Source organism: Arachis stenosperma, chromosome 5 (assembly GCF_014773155.1).
Source record: "Arachis stenosperma cultivar V10309 chromosome 5, arast.V10309.gnm1.PFL2, whole genome shotgun sequence".
Lineage (NCBI taxonomy): Eukaryota > Viridiplantae > Streptophyta > Magnoliopsida > Fabales > Fabaceae > Arachis > Arachis stenosperma.
The window spans coordinates 3,105,267-3,130,047 of record NC_080381.1 but is presented as its reverse complement, the minus strand read 5'-3'; the positions used below and the strand labels follow the sequence as shown (position 1 = coordinate 3,130,047).

The 24,781-nt window shown below is 28.8% G+C and overlaps 2 protein-coding genes across 2 annotated transcripts; both read right to left on the bottom strand.

Moving 5' to 3' along the window:
- Positions 1 to 1,868: 1,868 nt before the first annotated feature.
- On the bottom strand, positions 1,869 to 2,598 carry LOC130982654 (protein PELPK1-like). The gene has a single exon (XM_057906698.1). It carries the CDS (start codon positions 2,515 to 2,517, stop codon positions 2,089 to 2,091), a length of 429 nt encoding a protein of 142 aa, XP_057762681.1. The 5' UTR covers positions 2,518 to 2,598; the 3' UTR covers positions 1,869 to 2,088.
- A 1,064-nt stretch (positions 2,599 to 3,662) lies between these two features.
- On the bottom strand, positions 3,663 to 9,536 carry LOC130982636 (conserved oligomeric Golgi complex subunit 6). Its single transcript, XM_057906679.1, has 11 exons — positions 9,249 to 9,536; positions 9,103 to 9,155; positions 8,320 to 8,467; positions 8,101 to 8,208; positions 7,426 to 7,493; positions 6,784 to 6,907; positions 6,368 to 6,514; positions 6,002 to 6,265; positions 5,631 to 5,915; positions 4,927 to 5,073; positions 3,663 to 4,388 (listed from the first exon to the last, which is right to left on the bottom strand). Exons 1-11 carry the CDS (start codon positions 9,471 to 9,473, stop codon positions 3,873 to 3,875), a joined length of 2,085 nt encoding a protein of 694 aa, XP_057762662.1. The 5' UTR covers positions 9,474 to 9,536; the 3' UTR covers positions 3,663 to 3,872.
- Between the last annotated feature and the right edge of the window lie 15,245 nt (positions 9,537 to 24,781).

Genomic DNA, 24,781 nt, shown 5'->3' with positions numbered 1-24,781 from the left:
AACCACTAACTTAAACCACTAGCATAAACCACTAACTTAAACTACTAACATAAACCACCTACATAAACCACTAACATAAACCACTAACATAAACCACCATCTAACCCACATGCAAAACCACTAAGGCACAAATACCGCTAGAATAAAAAATATTTCCGTACTAACCTCCTCGTCGATGACCCCGGCTATATGAGCGACTCCGTCCAACCGATATAACCGTGCCGGATCGTCCCCCATGAGCAGAGTATTCCGTTCAGCTATTATTCGGAGAGAATCTCGGTCGTTTTCTCTGAGATTTTGTGGGGTAGGGGGGAGGAATAAGAGTTCGAATGAGGGTGATTCGAACTCCTTATATAGCCGAATCAAGGGTAATTCGAACCACCTTGGTTCGATTTATGAAGGAGAGTAATTCGAACCAGCTTAGTTCGAATTACATGCTTTGCAATGGTCGTAGTTCGAACTAGCCTAGTTCGAATTATGTGGGATTGAAGTTCGAACCACCTTGGTTCGAATTACGTTGAAATAACAACCTCTAATTCGAACCACCCTGGTTCGAATTACTACCATTTTGAGTTTGAACCAAGCTGGTTCGAATTATATAAAAATGCGGTCTGGCTTATTGATGAAACGATTTTTGCTTTGGCGTATTTACGTTATTTTTCCACTCATTTGGCTTAATATGGTTTTTTACCCTAAAATATATATATAAATTTTTATATTTTTATCTTTATTTATCAACGAATTTTATATAATATTTAAATAATGTTTTGAGTAATAAATTTAAAAATATGTTGTCAATACTCGATTAGATTTTATTACCATGCTTTTTCGAGAAAAGCAATTTATTATCTCTAGTGACTAGTTTTGAGTTTTTGTTGAAGAATTCCATCTCTTTCATTGTTGTCGATTTAAGTGACATTATAGATCAATTTTGATTGACTTTTAAAAAAATATTTATTTTTTTTAAGTGACATTATAGATCAATTTAGATTGATTTTTGAAAAAATATTTATTTTTTATTTTAAAAAAATTAATAAATAAAAATTATTTTATATTTAGATAATCTTTTTAAAAAAATTAAAATATTAAAAATATTTTTTATTTTATTTTTATGTAAGGATTAGAAACTTTTAAAAAATAAATAATTTATTTTTTAAATAAAAATACTTTTTTTAAAAGACGTATTTAAATAAATTTTAAAATAAATAAAAATATTTTTAAAATATTTTTTACTCAAAAAAATCAATCCAAATTAGCTCTATCTATAAGGTTGCATTTGTTTATAGAGACATGACATTGAGACAGGGACACAGAGATATAGGATTGTGTTTGGCAGAGGAGACATGGACAGATGTATTTTGTGTCCATCCTGACAAAAAAGACACAGAGACACTAACAAAGAACATAACTTATTTTTTATTTTTTCTTTTATTATTCTTGTTAATTTTTCATAATTATATTTTTTATTATTATATTTTTCATTTTAAATTCTTTAAATAAAAAAAATAAAAATAAATTAGATTTTTATAATTTATTCTAGTTTATCACCAAACACATTACAAGATCTCGAAAGCAAACGCAACCTATATTATCTCGTAATTATACACGTCGTATTCTTTTCTCCTCTTGATGTTTGACTTTCACAATCAACGTGTGTAAATGTGTAATTGAGGTGGGAGAGAATCACTAAGTTCCAGTAATTGAGGTGGTGGGAAAAAGTTTTATTTACGACATTTACGTATTTTATTCTATATCCTTCTGTATATTTTGCTTGTATCTATACGCCTATATATAATATTCAAGTCATCAACTCCTTTAATACAAGAAATCATATAATATTATAAATAAATATTAGTGATGAAACAAAATACAGAGAGAAAGAAATCTTCAAAATATCAAACACCACAGAATAATAACTACAAAGTACAAACAGCATTATCAGGGACTCAAAAGAACACTATGTGATAAAGCCAAATAAGGATTGTGATCCAGAAACAAACATGACACTCCAATAATAAAAGCTGTATATAAATAGCACCATGCCAAAATATCCAAACGCTCGGGAGAACCAGCCAATAAGCTGCATTCTTAGTTTGAGGGTGGTGGGGATAAAGCTGCTGGGATGGTTGGCATAGGGGGTAGTGTCAGTTTAGGTACAGCTGTTGCCAATGGTGGCAATGTGTTTGGCAACTGTGGTGGGATTTGGGTGCTTGGCAATGGTGGCAATGAGAGTTTTGGTTGAGTTGGTTGTGGCATGTTTGGCAATGGTGGCAATGAGAGTTTTGGCTGAGTTGGTTGTGGCATGTTTGGCAATGGTGGCAGTGTTGTAGGTTTAGGGAAACTTGGTAGAGATGGCAAAGGTGGCAGTGTGGCTTTAGGGAGTGGTGGGAGGGAAGGAAGTTGTGGTGCTGATGGTTGTGTCTGCATGAGGTGGCGAGCTCCTAGGCTCATTCTGGGGCTTGACAAGAACAACGCAAGTAGCATGCAAAGGATGACAGAATGCTTTGTAGCCACCATTTTTGAAAGATTTGTGATATGGCTTATGAGTTCCTTTTCTGCTAATTAAAGTACTTGTTTTTATGTGCAAATATTGTGTTTGAGGTGAGTTGAATCAGAACAAGTTGTAATGGGTATATATATATTTGTGTGAATTTGAAGCCTTTCCTTGTGTTTGATAAAATGTTGTTGAAGAAGCATTAGTTAGTTTACCTTAACATAGAAGGGAGGCCATCAAATTTCACCTACACCTATTTGTGGTATGGTTGTATCCCCAACCAATCTACACCAATGAACCTCAAAGTCAAAGATGATTAAACTAAGATAGTTGAATATTACTATGGAGCAATTCCGTATATAATAACTCCATATGAACCCAAAATGTAGGTTTGAACCCTAACCGACATTTTTCGAACCATATGCGTGGAGTATTATGGTTATCGTATTGTCTCTGCAACTAAACGTAAGCTTGTAGCGTATTGATGCGGGTGAATGCTATAGCCTAGTCAAGGGGGAGAGGAGAGTTTAAGTACTATTATTTTTAAGCAATAAATATTATTTTCAAATCAAGGTGTTAATTATATTGCCACTCTTTAAACATTATTGTTATTTGTGAGTAAATGTTTTTTGGAAGAAGTGCCTTTTCTTTTACCATAACCAAAAGGACGAAAGGAAAACTGTAATAAAAAATGGAATTCAGTTAACTTATGCCTTAAGAAATAAAGACACACGTTAAGCTTATAAATTAAAAATATTTTCATTAAAAATACAAAAAAATTGAAGTTTTCAATATATTAAAAAATAAGAAAAATATTATTTGTACACCAAAATCTGTCACTAAAATTAGCCACCAATGTATTTCTGTATAAATACATGTGTAGTTTAATTTATTTCCAATGTATATTTGTATTCTAGCATGTATTTTATACTAGTGGCCGACTTTGGTGGCGGATTTTGGTGTACACGTAGTATAACCCTAAAAAAAATTTAAAACTTCTACTAATAGTAATCTTAAAGACACATACCAGCTAAACTCCAAAAAATAAACAAATAAAACCAAGTGATTGAAAGATTTTCGGCGAAAAAATTCTTCAGCCAAAAACACAATAATTTCTTTTGATACAAAATTTCTAAAGCATTTCTCCTAGAATCTGATCATGAAAATATCTGTGTAATTCATTAATAAAATTAATTTCAATTTTAATATTTTGTATCGCAAAAGTTTAAGCACATGACGAAACTTATTTAATGTATAACAATACAATTACAAACGCAGGAGATATAGAGTACGAAAAAAAAAAACAAAAGGAAAGATATTTACGTAATCAACAAATAAAAACATGCATAGGTAAACAGCAAAACATATCAGTAAAGGCCTATATTCCTAAAATGGTTCTTATCTGATTAGGAGGATGCCTGGCCAACGCCCTGGGATCGGGATAGCCATTCTTGGGATCCATAATTGCTTTATAGATAAGCTCATAAGCTTGTGCCAGAGACCTGGCCACCCCTATAGAAGCTTCGGAACGCAACCTTGGAACTTGCATCTGCTCAAATTCAGGCAGAGAATTATCGCTTCCCAAAACAAGACCAAAAAGAGCCTTCAAACACTCGGAAAGGATCGCTGGACTTGTGCCTTCTATCTCTGCCAATGGCATACCAACTTCATTGTCTCCCTCGTGAACTGAATTGTGGAAATGAGGCATCTTTTCAGATAAATTACACCTTCTTAAGATTGCATCAACTTCTTTTTCCACGAGAACACGCAAGTGATTATCAATCATTGCTCCAAGCCTTTTCACATATTCAGCAGCAACCTCATGCCGAGATAGAGGTTGTTGAATAGCACACAAGCAGTTAATGAGAAAGATCTTGGAGGGGGTCTCACTAGTCTGCCAAAAAAAAAAAAAAACAAAGATGAAGGCATTAGAAGGTGAGGGCAATTATGACTCAACCAAGTGCTAGTTTATTGGATATTAGTTCTGTATGGAACTAATCAAAAAGTCCAGAGGCTGACCACTTTAACTTGCTGCACGTTTAATTTCTTCATCTTTACTTGTCATGTCCAAAATACAAAGATGGTAATATAAAACTTTGCTACATTTGAACATTGGACAATGTAGTAAGGGATTTACTTCAGTCCACATGGTTTTACATTTATGATTTGACATGAAATCAAATAAAAGCCAAATATTTTATGATTTTAAATTGGATAAAGTATGTTTTTTATCCCTAATGTTTGTGATTTTCTTTAAAAATACCCCTAACGTTTAATCTCATTCGATAAAGCATATATATAAGTGAAGATATTTGGGAATAATAATCAATTAGATTTAGAGCATCGTAACAAAGTTTGTATCATCTACCAACATCAAATATTAGTGAAACCCAAAGAAAAAAATGGATAAAAGATGGAGGAGCATAATAGACCTGTGAGGTTGAAGCAGGATTGCTACTTGACAAGATTGCATCAACTGACGATCTAGTAAGTTGTCCAGAGTCAGAACTCATCCTATTCCTTCTTGATGAGTGACCGACTCCCTTTGATTTGTGTGCCTCTGCTGCTTGTTCACACATCTGTAACAATTACACACCAACGAAATCCATGAGTCTATATAAGATCAGGTTTTTTCTCAAAATGAACAGCATGCATTTGGAACTGTCCTTAAATGGGATATTCTACACATCCTTGAGCTAGAGCTGAAAAAACTAGTTCCAACTGGAATATACAAGTATGGTTTAATAAATCTTCAGGAAGAACCAAAATATGCACCATTCTGTTCGGAATAAGAAATGACAAAAACAAAGGAAGAAACCCATTTAAAAACTTGGTCCGATGCCAAATAATATATGGGTAGATTATGAATCAGCCCGCTTTAGCTCATGAGAAGCAGGAAGGAGCTCTCCAAGTTTGAAACAATGCCAGACAATATCTTGGAACCGAAGCAAAGCAGTTTAAAAAAGATTTGGTGGTCAGATCATCACGTTCTCATACAGATAAGGCAAAGATGTTCAAAGATCCTAAGTTACTATTATGTAAGAAGTGATACAATATTAGAAAGGAAGGTCAAACTTCAGAATATCATTTGGAATATAAAGGTCACAGCATAAAATACAGAAACCAGATAACAAACCTGAATAATTGGGTCCAGTATCGCAGATATAACTGGATCAAAAGCAGGTTTCTGGCCAGAAGCAGGAACCATCATGCTGTTGTAGGTGTCAATAATTTCAAGAAGTATGGATACTCCTTCTCTAACTGCTGGAGGCGGGGAAAGATCAGATGCTACAAGTGGGGGATATCGTAAAAGTTTTTCTCCTCGACCTTTCAGAATATCAAAAAATGTTTTCTGAGCAGCATCTTTCAGCACCCATAGTGTATTACATAGTGCAGTATCTCGTCCAAGTAAATCTGCAATCTACAAGGCCATTACAAGTCATGACGTCATTTGAAAAACATGGGATTATTGCTTTCATGGAAAATCGACTGAAGTGAAAAACTCACGGTGTAGCTGTAAAATTCAAGGGTATTACTCAGTTTGTAAGAGACTATCAAGCTCGGTTGAGATTGCAAAACTTGTTCAACTCTCAGCTTAAACGGCCTGCATACTCCTTCGAAAATTCTATCAAGAACAAACATCAAGTCACTTTCTGTCTTTGCAGAACCATTCACAGGGTTATTGGAGAATTGCTTTGCTGTTGGTCCAATATCCACACTTGCATCTGGATCTAATAAAACAAGTACAAGTTCACGTTCAGATGCCAGGGCCTGCATGCATATAGAAAATATATGAAAAATAAATAAACCATGATCGAGAAACAGCATCCAGAGTGGCTTCAAGGCATTCATCACAATGCTTTCACACAATACCTGATGCAACCAGCCTAGCATATCACCAACATATCTTAATGGGTCATGAGCATGCACTTCGATTGGTCGAGGCATTCCACCAGGTCCTCCACGTGTAAGAGCACTAATAAATCTTCTGAAAAGTGCATTGTGTCTCATATTGGCTACCTGCAGAATTTAGTGACTTAGTAATTTATAATGTGCAAGTAGATGATGATAAAGAAAATCCAGGTTTAAATTTGATATTATGTAGATTCTTTAGATTGTATTGTTAACAAATGGTTCACTAGGAATTATATTAGCTGGTGCATTAACATGCTTCACGATACAAAACATATCAATTCTAATATGGAAGATGACTGGTTTCTAATCCAAACAACAATCACTAATAGACCAGCCAAGTTTTCAATAGGTTGATTGATCAACATTGAACGTACCTCTTCTGCACAATACTTGAAAAGGACAGATCTTTCCTTGAGGTATCTCACAGCTGTTTTCAGAAGCTCACTAACTTCCGGATTGTCAGTATCACCCAATTTTCTACATTCTGCCTGAACCCACCTAAAAGTGAAGAATTTATATATATAATCAAACAAGCCAGTTTCAATGAGAAACAAGTTGTGAGAGTCTCTAAGAAATCTTACAAGACATGAGATATTCTCTGACATAATGACATTATAATGTTAAGAGTAAATTAGACAACCACTACATTGCTCCAGAGTCAAGTGAAGTAGTAGTGCAACCATTATAAGTTAGTGAAACTTGTTATAAATTTTATAATCATGACAGCTGTATTCAATGATTACATATAACATATGTATATATCCTGTTGTATCAGGTAAAAAAATTCAAAACGAATGGTACAGATTATTCGCAAATGGTTTTCTTTCTCATGATTCTCTGACATCTCACAAGGATCTGATTCTCTTTCTATTTTGTGCTACTTATCTGATTTCCACATATATCAATGACACATGCAAGGCTCAAACTCGAGCATTAAGCATGTATAAACCGCACATATAAACAACAATTGTGCATCACACGCAAGCCAAATGACCCTGAATTATATGAATGCTCACCTGCATAGGTGTTCATAAGCTCCTTCTTGATACACAGCCATCATATCCATTAGCTCCAAACCAGCACGCTGCAGTGAAAGTATCTCATGTTATTCAATAATATACAATGAGAACTGACATTGCATAATGCACAAAGATAGCTCAACACATAAAGCACAAATTAGTAATACAATAACAAGATCACTATTATGATAAACCTTGATCAAACTCCTACCCTCTATTTTATAATATAATTTTCCTCGTCTTGATGAGATTCTTCTTTTATATTAATAATAATAATAATAATAATAATAATAATAACAATAATAATAATAATAATAATAAACCATAATCCAAATTGTATAGGTTTATGATAAATATGAGACTATAGGACTAATGCTAGAAGCTAAGCCATGTAAGATGACATGGATGCATGTCATACTTAAAAGAAAATAGTAAACAAATAAATATTTCCATACTGGGACAAACAGCCGGCTAGCAGTACTCTTACCACGTATGTCATGGACAAAGTATCCCCCTTTTTTATTAGCCCCGAGGACAAAGTATTTCTAACTTACTCATAATCTTATATGCATAATTATTCAGACTTTGGCTAACATCTGCAGACTGCAGAATTCTGCAGTAACTCACAAGAGTGAAAATAGGATAAGAAGGATATACATAGAACAAGATTACCTGATGATGTGTCCTAAGCAACACTTTGCAGTTGGCGTGAATCTCTTGGACATGAGAAAGTGCCTTGAAAAAGTTCTCATTCAGCTCTTCATCTCTAAGTGCATTTATCTGCCGATAATCAATAATTATTGATAAGCAAGAACACTGTATGATTATCTTGAAATTAATTCACGAAGCCACAGTCCAACAATAGGAGAGACATCAAGCAGTAACTTAAACCTCTTCAGGGGAGAGCTGATAATTGCGTAGGAAACATGCCACAATCTCTAGTCTTTGGCTAGTAGTTTCAAGCTCTTGTTTGAGCCTCTCTGTGGTGTTGATAATGTCACCAGTGCTATCACTACAACTGTTTAAAGCCTTTGCTATCCTGTAAATTATAAAACCTTAAGATTTTATCAGAAGATCTACACACTAGTAAAAAAAATTATTAAATTTAGAGAACAATATGACCATTTTTAAGATAAATTTGATATTCTCTAAGGTAAAACTCAAAATCTTAATTCATAAACCCTAATGAACAATTTCTGAACAAATCATCAATCTTAATTCATCACCCTAATGTTTCTGGAGCTGGGCCGCTAATGAAAAACTAGGGTTTAGTAGAGTTTCTCAATACGATTCTTGAAATGAAACATATCACACTCAAACAAATGAATTGTCCTTGCCATTTCTAAAACCTATAACTTATTACATTGCAAACAACACAAGCATTGTTCTGCCACTTTTCGCACCTCATAATCGTTACATCATTACATTTTATATACACTTCTGCTCAATTCAAGTGGTCCAGTATAAAAGGGATTAAGTAGTCATACATTCACACTCCTATCTCAATTTGAACACTATTCAGCTCCTTAATAAGCATGCAACTCAGCTAAGCACAAAACTTGAGACCAAAAGTTTCATTGCACAAGTTCAAAATGATAACACCTACTGCCTCTACGATAGGCATGAAATCAACGAAACTACAACTAAAGAATCATTTCGAATTGAAATCCACACCTGTCGCAGCATTCAGTAAGCGCATTGACCTCGTTCTCGACGCTATCCAAAGCCTAACAGACGCATTACAGAGATCGGATCGGATCAGAATCGCAGCAAGTAAAAGCAAGCAGAAGCTTTAAGAATGAGAAGGAGATTGGAATTACCAGCTGCGCGGGGCGGGAAGCTTCGATAAACTCGAGGTTGATTGAGAGAGCGCGCTTCTCGATGGTGGATCGGAGATTGCGGCGCGACTGTGGAGTGTTCTCTTCGTAGAAGGAAGAGAGTGTGTTGAGAGAGGACAACAGATCCGGCGTGTCAGTCCTCGATTCTAGAACCTTCTTCAGCTTCCGTGAAAGCCCCGGCGCAAGTCCCGCCACCGTCGTCCCCATTCTCTTCGTTCTTCTTCTTCTTCTCCGTTCTCTGTTCAGATCTTCTGATCCAACTGAGTTTCTTCTTCGGTTCTTATGGTTTTGCATCTTTATTTCCTTTAATTTAATTTTGAACCCACACGTTCACCCGGTTTGGATGAACCGGGGTTTCCTTTTCTTTTTTTTTTTTTGGTCTAACGTAGATAGCGGGCTGCATGAGAGAATAATTTAGGTCCTTTGTTTGTTAGATGGGCTTCTATTATATACTGGACCTGATTTTATTGGCCCTTCCTGGGCCCAAGAAATGTTTAAATAAGAAGAGGGTTATGTCTTTTTGTTTTAGTATAGAATTCATTTTAAAGATTAAAATTGGAGTCTCAGACCCAAGTCCAAAAAAAAAAAATTGGAGTCTCAGACCAAAACACAATTGAGGTCATGACTGAAAAAACAAAAATTTCCTTACCAAAAAAATAAAAATAAAAAAACAAAAATTGAAACTAGGTAAACTGCACTTATCTTCCTTAAGGTTATGTAATATTATACTTGACAGTTCACCGAAAAAAATATTATACGTGACATTTGACAATCTAGTCATCTTGATTTCTTATACCGACACTAGGGTTTTGACTTTTTGAGTTTAAAAGTTTGAGAGGTCAATGTCTTGTTTGGAAAGATAGTTAATATTATATTTTACAAAATTTAAGGATATCAAATGTCACATTTCTTGAATTTCAAGAGAGGGTAGCATGCAATGCACACCTATAAATATAAATAGAGAATATTATGTGTAATATTGCCTATTTCAAAGAAGTGTGTATATTTACCCTTGAACTTGTGAAACCCAACTAAGTTTCTTTTTGCTCAACACTATTATTATTATTATTATTATTATTATTATTATTATTATTATTATTATTATTATTATTATTATCAAAAATATTATTTATGTATAAATATATGTATAGTTTAATATATTTTTAATATTATTTTATATTTTAATATATATTTTATTCTTATAGCTGTTTTTGATGGTTGAATATGATTCATTAATTATAGCATGGACAAGTTTTCTTAAAAGTAGAACAGAATAGGTACTATGTATGACTTTATTAATTAGTACAATATTGTACTATTATTCATGATAGTACAAATTATTTATTTCTGGTATCCTATAAGGTATTTTAACATCGTTTAAATATATGAGACATCTTTTTTTTGCTCAATCATCTAATGCATGAGGTGTTTCTTACAAGAAAGTAGGAAGAGAGTGGAGCTAACTTTGGCCTGTAAAAATTAATAGATTATATTTAAATATAAGCTTAATAAAGTGTGGGCATTTTCTAAGCACATGCATGCATGTTTAACTCACTAATATATGCCTATTTAGGGATTTTGGGCTGACCCAACACTCAAATTACACAAAATAACAACTTCGTTATGTATACATACATATGTCTTTTATGCTTGATAAGTTAGGCTGCATATGATAACTTCAGTCATGGATCAACGAGTAAAATATATTAAATTAAATGAAACTTAGATTAATAATTAACTTCGAATTCCGCGTCTTGTACATGCAATAATTCATTGGCCAGTAACAAACTCTTAAATAGAATTTAGTACCACGACGGATTAGTCCTTAGTCTGTCGAGTTAAGAAATACAGTAAAAAACAAAAAAAAACTTACTAGTCTACTTAAATAAGTGAAAGGAATTTAAATCTCACTTTGTGCATGTAATAACTTATTAGTCAGCGACAAATTAATTTAATTCGGGACAAGTTTCTGTCAAATTAAAAATAGCATGAAAAAAATACAACTAATACAATAAAATGAACTCAATACCTTCATTTGGTTAAAATTATTATTAGATATAATTATTCGATGAACAATGTTAGAGGATTATTGTTTTAAATTATTTTAATTATTTTAAATTATAAATCCTAAATCATAAACTCTTAATTTTACACTCTAAAATATAAATACTAAACCTTAAAATTGATAAGTATTAGCTAACTAAAAGTTGATTCTCTATTCTTTCTCATATTTATTTTATGTAAATTATTCTATTTAATTAACTGTTTAAACTTTTATAATAGTTTGATGATAGTGTTAGAGATATAATCATTAATGTTATCTTTTTCTATCAGTTTAAATTTTTTGGATAAGTATTTTCATTATATGGTATCAAAACTCTATATCCGAAAAATCAAGAGTTCGATTCTTAATAAACCTCAAAAAATTAGAAAAAAATAACATAAGATAAATAAAAAAAGACCTATACAAAAATTAAACATTTAAACTTTTGGATGAGTGATTTTATAATAAATAGAAATAATAATTAGTAAATTATAAAAAAATGACACAAAATGAATTTTTAAATATTTATAAAATACTACATAAATATGATTGTAACCAATAAAAGAATAATTATAAATTATTATTCGTTATTAACTTAAATTATTATCTTAGATAATATACTTTTATTAGTTAAAAATATAATAACATGAGTGACATTCTAAAAACACCTAAATAAAGCATATGTTAATAATCACAAAAAGATAATGTGAATAGCTATAGTATAAGGTATAGAAAATTTTTCAAATGTACTTAAAATGCTGGTCATTTTAACAGTTAATTTTAATTAATATATTATATATATTTTTTATAATTAAAATTAACAAATAAATTATTAAAATGTTAATATACCTGCTATACTTAAAATTATTTCGTAAGCAATATATAAAGCAAGCAACTGAGACAGATCGTACGGTCATGAATAATAATAATTTATTATTATTATTATTATTATTATTATTATTATTATTGGGTGGCCTACCAGGCAAGGGAGCAAGAATTAGTGCTTCTCTAGCTAGTTTGCACAAAATATGGCATCACGTCCTAAACTTCAGGTTTTTTTTATTTTATTTTATTTTTTCTTCTTCTATATATATCATTCAATCATAAACAATTATATCTTTCTGAGACTTTAGTACACCAAAAAAAGATTGTTTAACCTAGCACTTAGCTTCTCCGTCTTAATTATTATTATTTTAATGAGTAAAAGATACAATAAGAATATTCAGTAGATCATATATATGATGATGAATTCAATAAAATAAAAGTCTAGTAGATATGATTATTATTCTGAATACCAAGGAGAGATAAATAATTAATTAATATAGCATTTTGAGAAACGGCGAGAATATAATGTAGGTTAGCATATTGACCAGGTTAAAGTTAATTCCAAACGATATATACGTTTCTCTCTTTAATTATTATATATATATTTTTTTTATTTATTTAAATAGTGTTGACGCTCATATGATAAGATAAAAAAGGAACCATGAGTATTCCTAAAGTATACACTACTAGTTATTAATGGCAAGTGGGAATTCATTATTTGTGCTTCGAATAGAACTAGTGCTAATTAAGATTAATATCTGATGACATTCCATTGCGCTGTTTAACTAATTTTACTGTATAAAAATCTTCATTACAAAACTATTATTTTGTTATCGGGTGAATCAATAATATTATTTTAAAATCCCAATTGCAATTATGAATATACTGTGAGGAAATGCGTTTGTGATGTTGATTGTTAATTCTTAATTAGTAAAATATTTTAAACCCGAATATTTAATTTAAGTTTTATATATCAAGTATATAAGATGTTTTAAATTTATATTTGTATATATTGTTACTTACATGTGTGGTTAATTTGAAGAATTCATAGCCAATGAGTAATAGCTCAAATGGCATAATCTTTCCATACTCAATTAAGAAGTTGCGGATTCGAGTCTCTTATCTTTAGTAAAAATAAAAAATAAAAAATTTGAAGAATTCATAATTGTGTTAAAAATTTTGGATTGGATTTTTTAATCTTAGGAGGACTATCATGTTAAATTATCAAAATAAAAAAAATTATAGAATAGATTATATGTAATTTTTCAATCTATTTAACAACGGTTTAAAACTGCTGCAAAATTTTAAAAAAATGCCGCTAAATTAAGAATTATTTGTAGTGGTTTTCTTAATTTTGATGTGTGATTTTTTAATTTATCCTAACTTATGGTTCATTAATCTTTCTCAATCAATATGTGTTAAATTCTTATTATAGGACTAATAAATAGCAACTATTCTAATGGGTAAAGGTTAGTTGCGCAACTTTGGGATATATTAAATTATTAAGCATCAAAACTTTGAAGGATTATATGTATATTTGTTTTTATTCTCATTAAAGCCTTAAATATGTAAGTAATTTTAACTCATTTTTTTATTTATAAAATAGTGGTGATGAGAACAAATTAATATTTACTTATATACGTGTATATACCTACAAAATAAATAATGAAAATAATTTTTTCAACAAATTATATATGAATTAAAAATTAAATTTATATTTAAATGTTCTTAATACCTAATATATAATATATTATCTAAGTTAAAAAAAAAGATATATTCTCACTCAATATTATAATGTATTATTCAATTGCTAGAAAAGCTGAACTCTCATAAAGTCATAATAATTGTCTAATTAATTAATATATAGTATACTATTTTCAATAAGAATGACTAAATATAAATAATTGAATGATGATAAAAAAATTTAAAAAAAAATCATTATTATTTGCCTTTCCATATTATATTTAGAATAATAAGCAGATTTATATAATTGATAATAATGCACCAACTGTAAAGTAGTGTTAACTATTAGCTTTGGCCACCATCAGTTGTAATATATATAAGTTTAAAATTTGAAACTTTTTTATAATATATATAAAATAAAACATAAAAAATAAAAAAAGGTTTATTAGTGTCATATATAGCAAATTAAAGTAAAGCTGAGACTTGTGACTAATGTGATCCCTAGCCGGAGACCTATATAGCCACTCTATAAAGCAAATTAAATAATGGTGAATTTTATAGTATTTTTGTTATGGTGTCTAAATTGCATAATTTTATTTTTAAAATAAAAATTAAAATATTTAAAATAAAAAATAAATTATTAATCATATAAAATTTATTAAATATTATTTATTTATCTTTTTTAATAATTTAAATATAAAGTGATAGACATTATAACATTCACCTCTAATTTAAAAACTATATATGTGTGAATTTAAAAGTTAAAAACTCATGGTAAAAATTAATGTGTAATTAATTTTATATAAAATTAATAATTAAAAATTATTAAATAATTTAATAAATTTAATTAAATTATTATTTAATAATTATTATCTATTAATTTTATATAAAATTAACTGTACTTAAATTTTTAACTGATTCTAAATGCAACTCGTCATGAATCAGTGCTTACGTGAGTATGATGAATTAGTAGGGTTTGTATATATTATTGTATGTGATGATTCTCTATTCTATAAACACTAAACATATTTTAATTTGTTATAATAATATATGCGCGCATGCTTTCTAAGCGTATCAAGTAGCATAATGCAAAAGAGGGTGTGAAGTGGATTTATTTATACAGATATTCAAGCCACACAATCATTCCTATTATCATGTGCTTCTCCACTTACAACAAATCTAACATCTACATTCAATTAACTTTTTCTTCTTCTTTTCCAATTATCTTACAAAAACTCACTCTCTCACCCATTCACACACACACACATGACACAATATAATTAACCCTAATCCCATCAACTTCAACTACTTGATCTCATACATTTACTTTAGAGATCCCTTAGTATTAATTAATATAATATGATTATAACATACAATATACATATTACATATATGTATATATGTCCTATATATATATTTTTTTTATAATATCCCTAATCCGATAAGTTAAGGACTAATCTGGCGTGAATCGAAATTTTATTTAAGAGTTTGTCACTGATCAATAAATTAATACATACACAAAACAAAATTCAAACTTTTAATACTTATTTAAATAAATTAATAAATTAATTACTAGATCAACCCAACTTAATTTGTCGTCTCAATGTTTGAGTTTTAGGTGGTGAGGGACTAATATTATGAATTCACCACATTCCTACAACTCAACATATACATTAGCAAATAACCAAATGAATGAGTGGGCAAAAAAGGGAAAGGATCATATCATGTATGTAACTTCCAGATTCAAATAAATAATTGTGAATTTGAATGAAATTCTCCTATATTTTTAAAAAAATTAATGTATTCAAATAAATATTTTATTGTCTGAGTATAATAAGTATTTAAGATACTTTTATCTAAATTAATAGTTATATATTTAGGTGAAAATGATAAAAATATTTTAAATTAAAACAAATATAGTATAAATTGAAATTATCCTAAATAATACAATTTAAATATTCAATTTTTAGAATATGCCCTTCAATTAATAACACTAGTATAAAATAGTCAACTAGTGCATGCCAAAAAAAAGTTTAATTACTCTGTTAGTTCTATAGCTTCGTAAAATTTTTAATTCGATCCCTATAATAATTTTTTTCTTTCTAATTGAGTCCCTACAATAATTTTTTTTCAATTAAGTCCTTCTTAATAGTAATTGGCTTAATTTTATAGGGATCTAACTAAAAAAAAGAATTAGTATAGGGACCTAAATAAAAGAAAAAAAAGTGTAGGGACCCAATTAAAAAAAATTGTGCAAGGACTCAATTAAAAAGAAAAAAAGTATAAGGACCTAATTGAAAATTTCGCAAAACTATAGGGACCAATAAACCAATTAAACCAACAAAAAAAGGAAGCTAAGAAAGAAATAATACATGCTACTAATCTCTTCTATATAAAGTGATTCAATTTGCAAATAAAACCAACACACCACGGAAAAGAAATTGAAAAATAGAAAATTAAAAAAGTTTAGGAAATTATTTGCACACTTTATTCTAAAGAAAAATTGGCTTGAAAAATTGAAGAAAGGTGAAAGGGAAAGAAGAGAGACAGTAGACAAAGGGGCACACGCGTGTTCCCTATTGGGGTTATGGTGTCTGGAAATGTTGCAGTTGGCACCTGGGATTATTTCTTAGCATCACATCTCATATTATTATTATTATTATATATCTTACCTTATTTTTTCCACATCATCCCCACCTTAATTTGCTCTCTATTTTGTGGAATTTTGGATTCTCATTCCCACACATAATTAACATGCCCCCATTGCAAATATATGTGCTTACCATGTGTATTTAGATCTAACAATAGGACAAACTATAAATTATTAATTTTACTTTAAATTAAATTAAATTAAATGGGATTGGGAATGCCTCAATTTTTTTGTTCAGCAGTACTGCTTAGTTTGATTTTTGAATTTTTAAAAATTGATATTTTAATATTTAAATTTTTAATTTTAATTTAGTTCATTGTACGAATTCTGACGATGTGGATTATTAACTACCACACATCACAAATAATAATAATTTTAAAACTAACTATAGCTGTTAATGTTGTAAGTCTGAAAAATGTACGAAATTAATCCCACATAAAAAAAATAAGAAAAAGTTGGAAGTTTATAAAATAAGATACTCATTATCTTAATATTTTAAGATTTTGAGTTAGATGTGGAGTCTTCTTATCTTATATTTTTCATTTGATTTTTAATAATTTAAAAAAAAATAATTATAGAACAATAAAATAAAAAATTAATCATTATTAAATTTATAATTTTTATTATGTATAAGATTTACTGTTTTGATTTAAGAAAAATTAATTTATATTTCGTTTACATTGGTTTCAATTGTCCTAATTAAACTCAATGCGTGATGTACCCAATTCATCAAATTTATGAAGCCTTTAGGTAGCGTTTGGTGGAGAGACAGAGACAGAAAGACTGAGACGGAGAGACAGAGACTGAGAGACAGGGATTGAAACAAATCTCAGTATTCTGTTTGGTGCAAAATGAGAGACAGGAATTGAAACAAGAATGAAACTCTAATTTAATTTGCACAAAGGATAAAATTGGAATTAATTAATTGAAATGAAAGTATTTAAGGTATAAAATGTTATTAAAGTTTCAGTCTCCATCTCTAAAAATTTCAGTCTCCTGTGTCCCTACTTTTTGGAGGTACTGAAATATTGAAATTTTGAAGACAGAGACAGACATTTTAGTACCAGTCTCTGAACTAACAAACACAATACTGAGTCTCAGTCTCTCAGTCTCTGTCTCAGTACCTGCAAACAAACGCTACCTTAATGATCAACTAACATATTAATTAACTATTTCTCTTGTCCTTTTCTTTTTCCATCTATTAATTAATAATTGCATGTCATGGAAGCCTTGGAAAACAATATATAATAATTCACAAGTATACAATTTGCATTAGTATTATTGCTAGGCTTTAATTTCTTCTCAATAAATGCCTAATAAACAATTAATAAACTTTTTTACACACAAATTAAAGTTGTGCTTTTTCCCACTTCTCTTGTTGAAGATGTATATAAATAAGAACATGCAATGTTGCAATTAAAAGAAGAAAAAAAAACATTAACTTAGAATAATGAAGTAGTGAGTTAGTGATCCAATTAATAAATAGCTGGCTAGTCTGAAGAGATGATGATTGTTTAATAATAATTCCCATCATCTTTTTTGAAAACATAGGAGTAATGCAGTTGGAATTAAAAGATAATATAATTAATTTCAGTTATAAAGAGAATAGAAAGTGTAGTGCAGGTGCCGCAATCAGTTTCAGTTGGCCCTTCATCTCCATTATTAAACAAAGTGGTGCTCTTTTAATTAACCACTATATACCCCATCATCAATCATCATATATATGTTAATTAACCCCATAACATTAACAAAAAGTATATCAACCCAATATTAATCCAATCAACTAATTTGAAACACACCTAATAAGTAAAAAAATAAAAATAAAAATAAAAAAATCCAAAATTAAAAACATATAAAACTCAAGTAAAAAAATATTCGAAAGTAAAACATAGTAAATCTAATTTAGGATATAAAATTTTAATATTTAAAGTTTAAAATTTAGGATTTAAAATTTATAATTTTAGATTTAGAATTGTTTGTGATAGCAGAGAGATTGTCAACGATCGATAATGGTGATCGAGTGACTAGTGATAAGTGAAATTATGATGTTGATTGAAAAGGTAAAAGATAAGAAAGAGTAAAAAGAAAAATTAAAAAAAAGTTAATAAATTTGTTTGTTTATTGGCTAAATTTGGCGGAAACGAGTGAAATTATAAGAAAGAGAAGAAGTACAAAATAAATAAATTATAATTTTAAAAATTTGTGAATAAATTAATTTATTTGTTTATTGATTAAAATTGGTTGTAAAAATAAATATGAAAATTTTCCATTAAGTTGAAAATTTAATTTTAACCCATTATTTAGTTTAGGTGTGTGAACACCATATCTATGTGCGTCTCAAATGTAACCATATGGCTGGTCCTAAAAGCAAACACCAACTTACTCTTGTTTATTTTGTCCCAATAATGAGAGGTACCCATCATTGTTGTGGCATATATTGCTTTGAATTTTCATGTCATATACTATGAGGGCTTTAATTAGGTTATACATATGATAGAGATGTTACTATACGATTCAACACTAGCTAGTAGATTCTATTAAAATAGAATCCACATGCATAAGAAAATTAAAAGCTAAGGCATGGGAATGAAGAGGACTACTCCAATTGTAAAGATGATGTAGGTTATTATATAATCAATACCCTTTTGAATTTATTGTATTATATCACTACCTCTATAAAATTATTCTCTTGCACTTAAACTAATTTATCAACTACACATTATAAGTGTGAGATATTTTTTATCTCATAAGAATATTTTGAGTCAAATTTAATCTTAATTCTAATATAATATTAAAATTTATATGGCCCAATATTATTGGATCAACTACTACAAATATTTACGTGAAATTAATATATTATAGATTTCATATCTCTTAATAATAAAATATTTATATAATGGTTTAATTACTTTCTGTTGGTCTCTATAATTTCGTGAAATTTTTAATTAGGTCTTTATATATATTTTTTTAATTGGGTTCTTGCACTAATTTTTTTTTTCAATTAAGTTCTTCTTAGTAGTAATTGGCTTAATTTTATAGGACCCAACTAAAAAAAAAGATTTGGTATAGGGACCTAAATAAAAGGAAAAAATGTAAGGACCCAATTAAAAAAAAATTGGTGCAAGAACTCAATTAAAAGGAGAAAAAGTATAGGGATCTAATTAAAAATTTCGCGAAACTATAGGACCAATAGAGTAATTAAACCTTATATAATTTATAATTACGAAGCATTTTTTATTTTATAAATTAATTTTTGAAGTTGGATTATTTTTATTTAATCTCAATTATTCTAATACTATTTTATAAAATAGTGCATACATAAATTTAGCATTGAATGAATTATATACAAGATTTTGATGGGATATGAATGAATGCCTCACTAATAATATATAATTAGTATGTCAAATAGTTTTTAAATCTTTCTTTTGATTTCTAATGAGTTGTAAAGTCTCACTAAAACAAGGAATATATCCCATATGCATAATAATCAACCTCCATTTGTAGACTAAGGAAATAAGGATTATATAGCTTCTATTTTTTTTATTTTTTTTTTTTGCTAATAATAATGACTTGATACCATTTAGAGGCATCCTTATAAAGATTCAAATGTAATATATACTCTTCAAAGGAAATTGTTCTTTTATTCTTCTGTTCATTTAATTTGTATAAAATAATGTATCTCTTATGAAAGAATCTCAGCTGATTTATATGAAAGTCTTTTATTGCTTAATTAATGCAACTTTTTTACACCATAAAGATGAAGCATAAATTGCAACACTTTCGGTTCATGATTTCTCTCGTGATAACTTGTTTTGTTGATAACTTTATAATTTTATTCTGCTTGGGCCGACTTGCTTTTTCAAATAAAAATTATGGCCAGGGTATACTCTCCAATTATTTATTTTTTATACTAAGATTTAATTTGCTCATATATATTACTTATTTAACAAAAAATATTTATTCATTTTAATTAGGCTACCAAAAATCATAAACTAAGCATTGTTTACAAATTTATTCATTTATTTTTATTTAATATATAATTATTTTTACACAACCATCAAACTATATATTATTAGTTCATCAAGAAAAATAACTATATTTGATACTCATTATTAGAATTAGTGTATGTTATGCATTATTATCAAATAAATAGTGTAAATCTTTTATTTCTCAAATTAATTTGAAATTTATTGACAAAGATGTAATATCAATAATGATGGTGTAAAATATTTATGTATATGATTGAAATATTAGAACTAATATTCTTTATTTCTATAAGTTAATTTCCTGTTTCAATCTTATTTTTTATGCTATATTGTTATATAATAATGATGATGACATGTGATTTACAAGTATAAAAAAATAATGATAATAGAATATTTAAATTGGTTTTCTATATATGTTCTTAATTTTGCTTCGCGATTTTTTTTCTTTTTCTCATTATTAATGTTCTTTGGACAAAATTCTCTGTCAGCGATTTAATTAATTGAAATAAAGAAATAAGTAGGTCACCCCAACATCAACTTTAATTTTAGTGTCATTTCCATGCATAAAAGGAAGCTAAGGATTATTATTATTATTATTATTATTATTATTATTATTATTATTATTCCACATCATTTCAGACTAGGTGAATTAAATAAATAAAGTATATATTATTCTATTCACAAACGCATGCTCAAATCATGACACACACTCATCAGCGGAGTAAGAAATATATCTCAAAAAGTTTGATAGAATTTACGGGACTTATTAGTAAAAACAAAAGGGAAAAGAAGAAGGGTTAAGTTAATTAATTAATTAATTAATCAATACTAGACTTTTTTTTCTCTCGATTTGTTTTCAAGTAGGTATCAATATATAGACTTTTTGTGAGGATTATTATTCAATAAGATATAATATATGTTTAATTTTAATAATAGACTAATAATAGCATAAAGAATTCAAATCTAATACCTATTTTTTTTTTAGTAAGGTTAATGTTCAGTTTAAACCTTAAAAGATTTAATGTCTCAATACTTTGGTCATTCATGAAACATATGAATCAAGATATGTCAAATTAGTTTTCTTTAACTTTCAGTTGATGTGTCACGCTAGTAATTAATAATAGAGTTATGCTACATGTACATCAAAATCAATTATAAAAGTCAGTTATTAATATAAAATATATGTTAGAATATAAATACACATTGAAAATAAATTAAAACACACATATATTTATACATCAATATATTAGTGATTGATTTTAGTGAATAATTTTAATGTACAAATAGCATTTCTTTTAATAATATGATGTGTATGTTGATAAGCTTTATTTCATATACGTCGGTAGAAATTTAATAAAATATCAATTTAATTTACATTAGTATTTTTTAAACACTAATTCGGATAAATATTTTTTTCGTCACTAAGGTTTGAAGTCAAAATCAAAATCATTCCCAATCTTTTTTTGTTATTAAAATCATCCTCAACGTTACAAAACGTTATAAAATTGTCATTTTCTACTTCAATTATATTTTTTGACCAAATTATCCTTCTTTCTACTCTTCACCATCACCCTCTTCTTCTCACCTTCGCCGCGGCAATTATTACCGGAGGACACCCACCCCTCCTCCCCTTCCTCTTCTCACTCTTTTCCAATCCCCTTTTAACTTCTCACTCTTCTTCATTTTACCAGCCAAACATAACATAGCAAAAGGTAGAAGGAAGAAATTAAATTAACAGCAACATAGTCATCACCTCTTCCCCTTTGCACCTCTTCACTCTCCCTTTCTTTACCACCATCACCACTGTCACCATAGCCATTCATTATTTACAACACTTTTTTTTCACCAACAACAATAATTCCAAATAAATTAAACAGCAACATTTACAAAATAAATCAACAAAAAATTCAGATTAAACAATAATTCAATAATCATTAACTATAATTTTAGTTTTCAGATCCAAAACAGTAAAATAACAAAAATTAAAAAAATTAAAAAATCACAAGTAGAAGCATAAACTCAAGCAGAAGCAGAAGAAGCAGAGGCAGTCATAGAAGAAGAAGCAGCGCCGGTGGGTCCCCCTCCCGATGACGACACGACGGCGTGGTCTCCGATGACGACGCGACGGCGGCAATGAACCCTAAAAACGAATAAATAGGGCAACGAAAACGGAAAGAAGAAAAATTGAAGTTAGAATATAATTGGGGTTGGGGTTTTGCGGGGGTGGAGGGTTACGGTGAGGGGTGGGGGGTGGGAGGTTACAGTGAGGGAGTGAGGGGGTGGGAGATTACGGAGAGGGGATGAGAGGGTGAGGGAGTGGGGTGAGGGGGTGGGGGGTTATTTTTTGTTTTAATTTTTTAATTATTTTGATTATTTAATAAGGGTAATTTGGTAAAAAAAATAAAATTAAAGTTAAAAAGGACAATTTTATAATGTTTTGTAACATTGAAAATGATTTTAATAACAAAAAAAGGTTGGAAACGATTTTGATTTTGACCTCAAACCTTAGGAACGAAAAAAGTATTTATCCCTTTAATTAAGATATTGATTCTTTTAAAAATCAAATTGGTTCATGTATGTGATTGAAGAAATTTGAGATATTAAAATGAAACTATAAGAGAGTAAATTATAAAACTAAACAAGATTAAGAATAGATATGTCGAATGTTCAATTTAATAGGTATGCAAATGATTATGTTTATTATTTTTAATTGGATAGTTATTTCTTTTAATTCGATTTACTCATATACAGTTAATATACAATGATTAAATGTTCAATTCACTAGGTGTAAAATAGTTATCCTAATGTTAAAGTTTATGAGATAATTTGAGAGGTGCAATATTTTTTTTTACTTTATTAAATTAATTGTATAATTTATTATTTACATTGTTTACAAAAGTTCTTATCTACCTAATAAAATTCTTATATTATTTATTTGATCTAGGAATGACAAAATTTTTTAAGATACGGAAAATTTTGTGGAAATTATTACTATTCTAAATGAAAATTCGTTTAGACGAAGAATTTTATTTATTTATTTTCTGTGAATGAGAATGGAAAACAAATTTTTTTTGAGATAGGCACAAAGATACAAGTGGGAATTTTCATCCCATCTCTCTTAATTTTCAAATTATTTTTAATGGTTTATTTTTATTATAATTTTTTTAGTCATTTTACATTTCATATATAAATTAAATTCTGACCCTAATTTCATTTGTCTTTCTTCTTTACTTTAGCAGTCAGCAACCATAGTCAGTCTGCCAAACAAGAGTGATCATACAAAGAAAAAATAGGTCATTATTGTAAATATCCTTTTGGTATAAAAGATAAATTGAGGATATAATTATTGTTCATTATTTTGTAACTTTTTTAGCCAAATAATAACCACAAGTAGTAGAAACTAAATAGTAAGTTCTCAATAGGGAAAAAAAAAAGAATATAATTATTCTAATTCTAACGCCACATACAAATATTGACATATTGTATTCTAATACGGAATTTCAACAAGAGGCGATTAATAAGCATCTTGCATTATTTTATTATGATTCTTTTTTAGAAAGAAAAAAATAATAATAATGAGCAGCATTATTATGCATTATATTCAACTTAGCATATCCTCTATGCTTCACTTTTCTTTTCTACTAATATTGTATTAACTTGAAATAAATTATTTTAATAAAAGATCACAGTTATTATTATTATTATTCATTTTGTTTGACAAAGACAAAAAGCGTAAACTTAGCAAAAAGGATTTGGTACCCTATAGTTTAAATAAAATTAAATTCTCAGTCATTAAGATATCGGCATATAGTTAAACCACAAATAGAGACATGACAAAGTTAGATCACTTCACTTGTAGCGTCACATCAAATATATGTGGTATTGCAAAGGATAATGCATTATACAACATTAATGAATCCGGTTACAAAATTATTTGTTTTAAAAATTAAAATTGAATAAAAAAATATTAAATTAGTCCATACGTTGGAATCTAATTCTGTTTTAATTTTTAATGTTTAAAGTATTTTATTTGAATCTAAAAATTTTTTATTTAATTTTAATGTAGTCCTACCATAAAGTTAATGTCAAATAATTAACGTTACCATTTCACTAATTTTTAATGTTTTTTCTTAGAGAAGCAGTACAAATTCGAGAGGCACAAGATCAGCAGTAAATACATTATAGCGAACTACTACTCTTGGTTCAAGCATATGAAGAACATTTTCGAGAACTTGTTTTTCGCAGGAAAATTTGCCGGTGACAACGAGGACAAGGCTATTGTCACCTCTACCATGGGAACTCCCCTCAGCAACCGAAGAATTTGGTT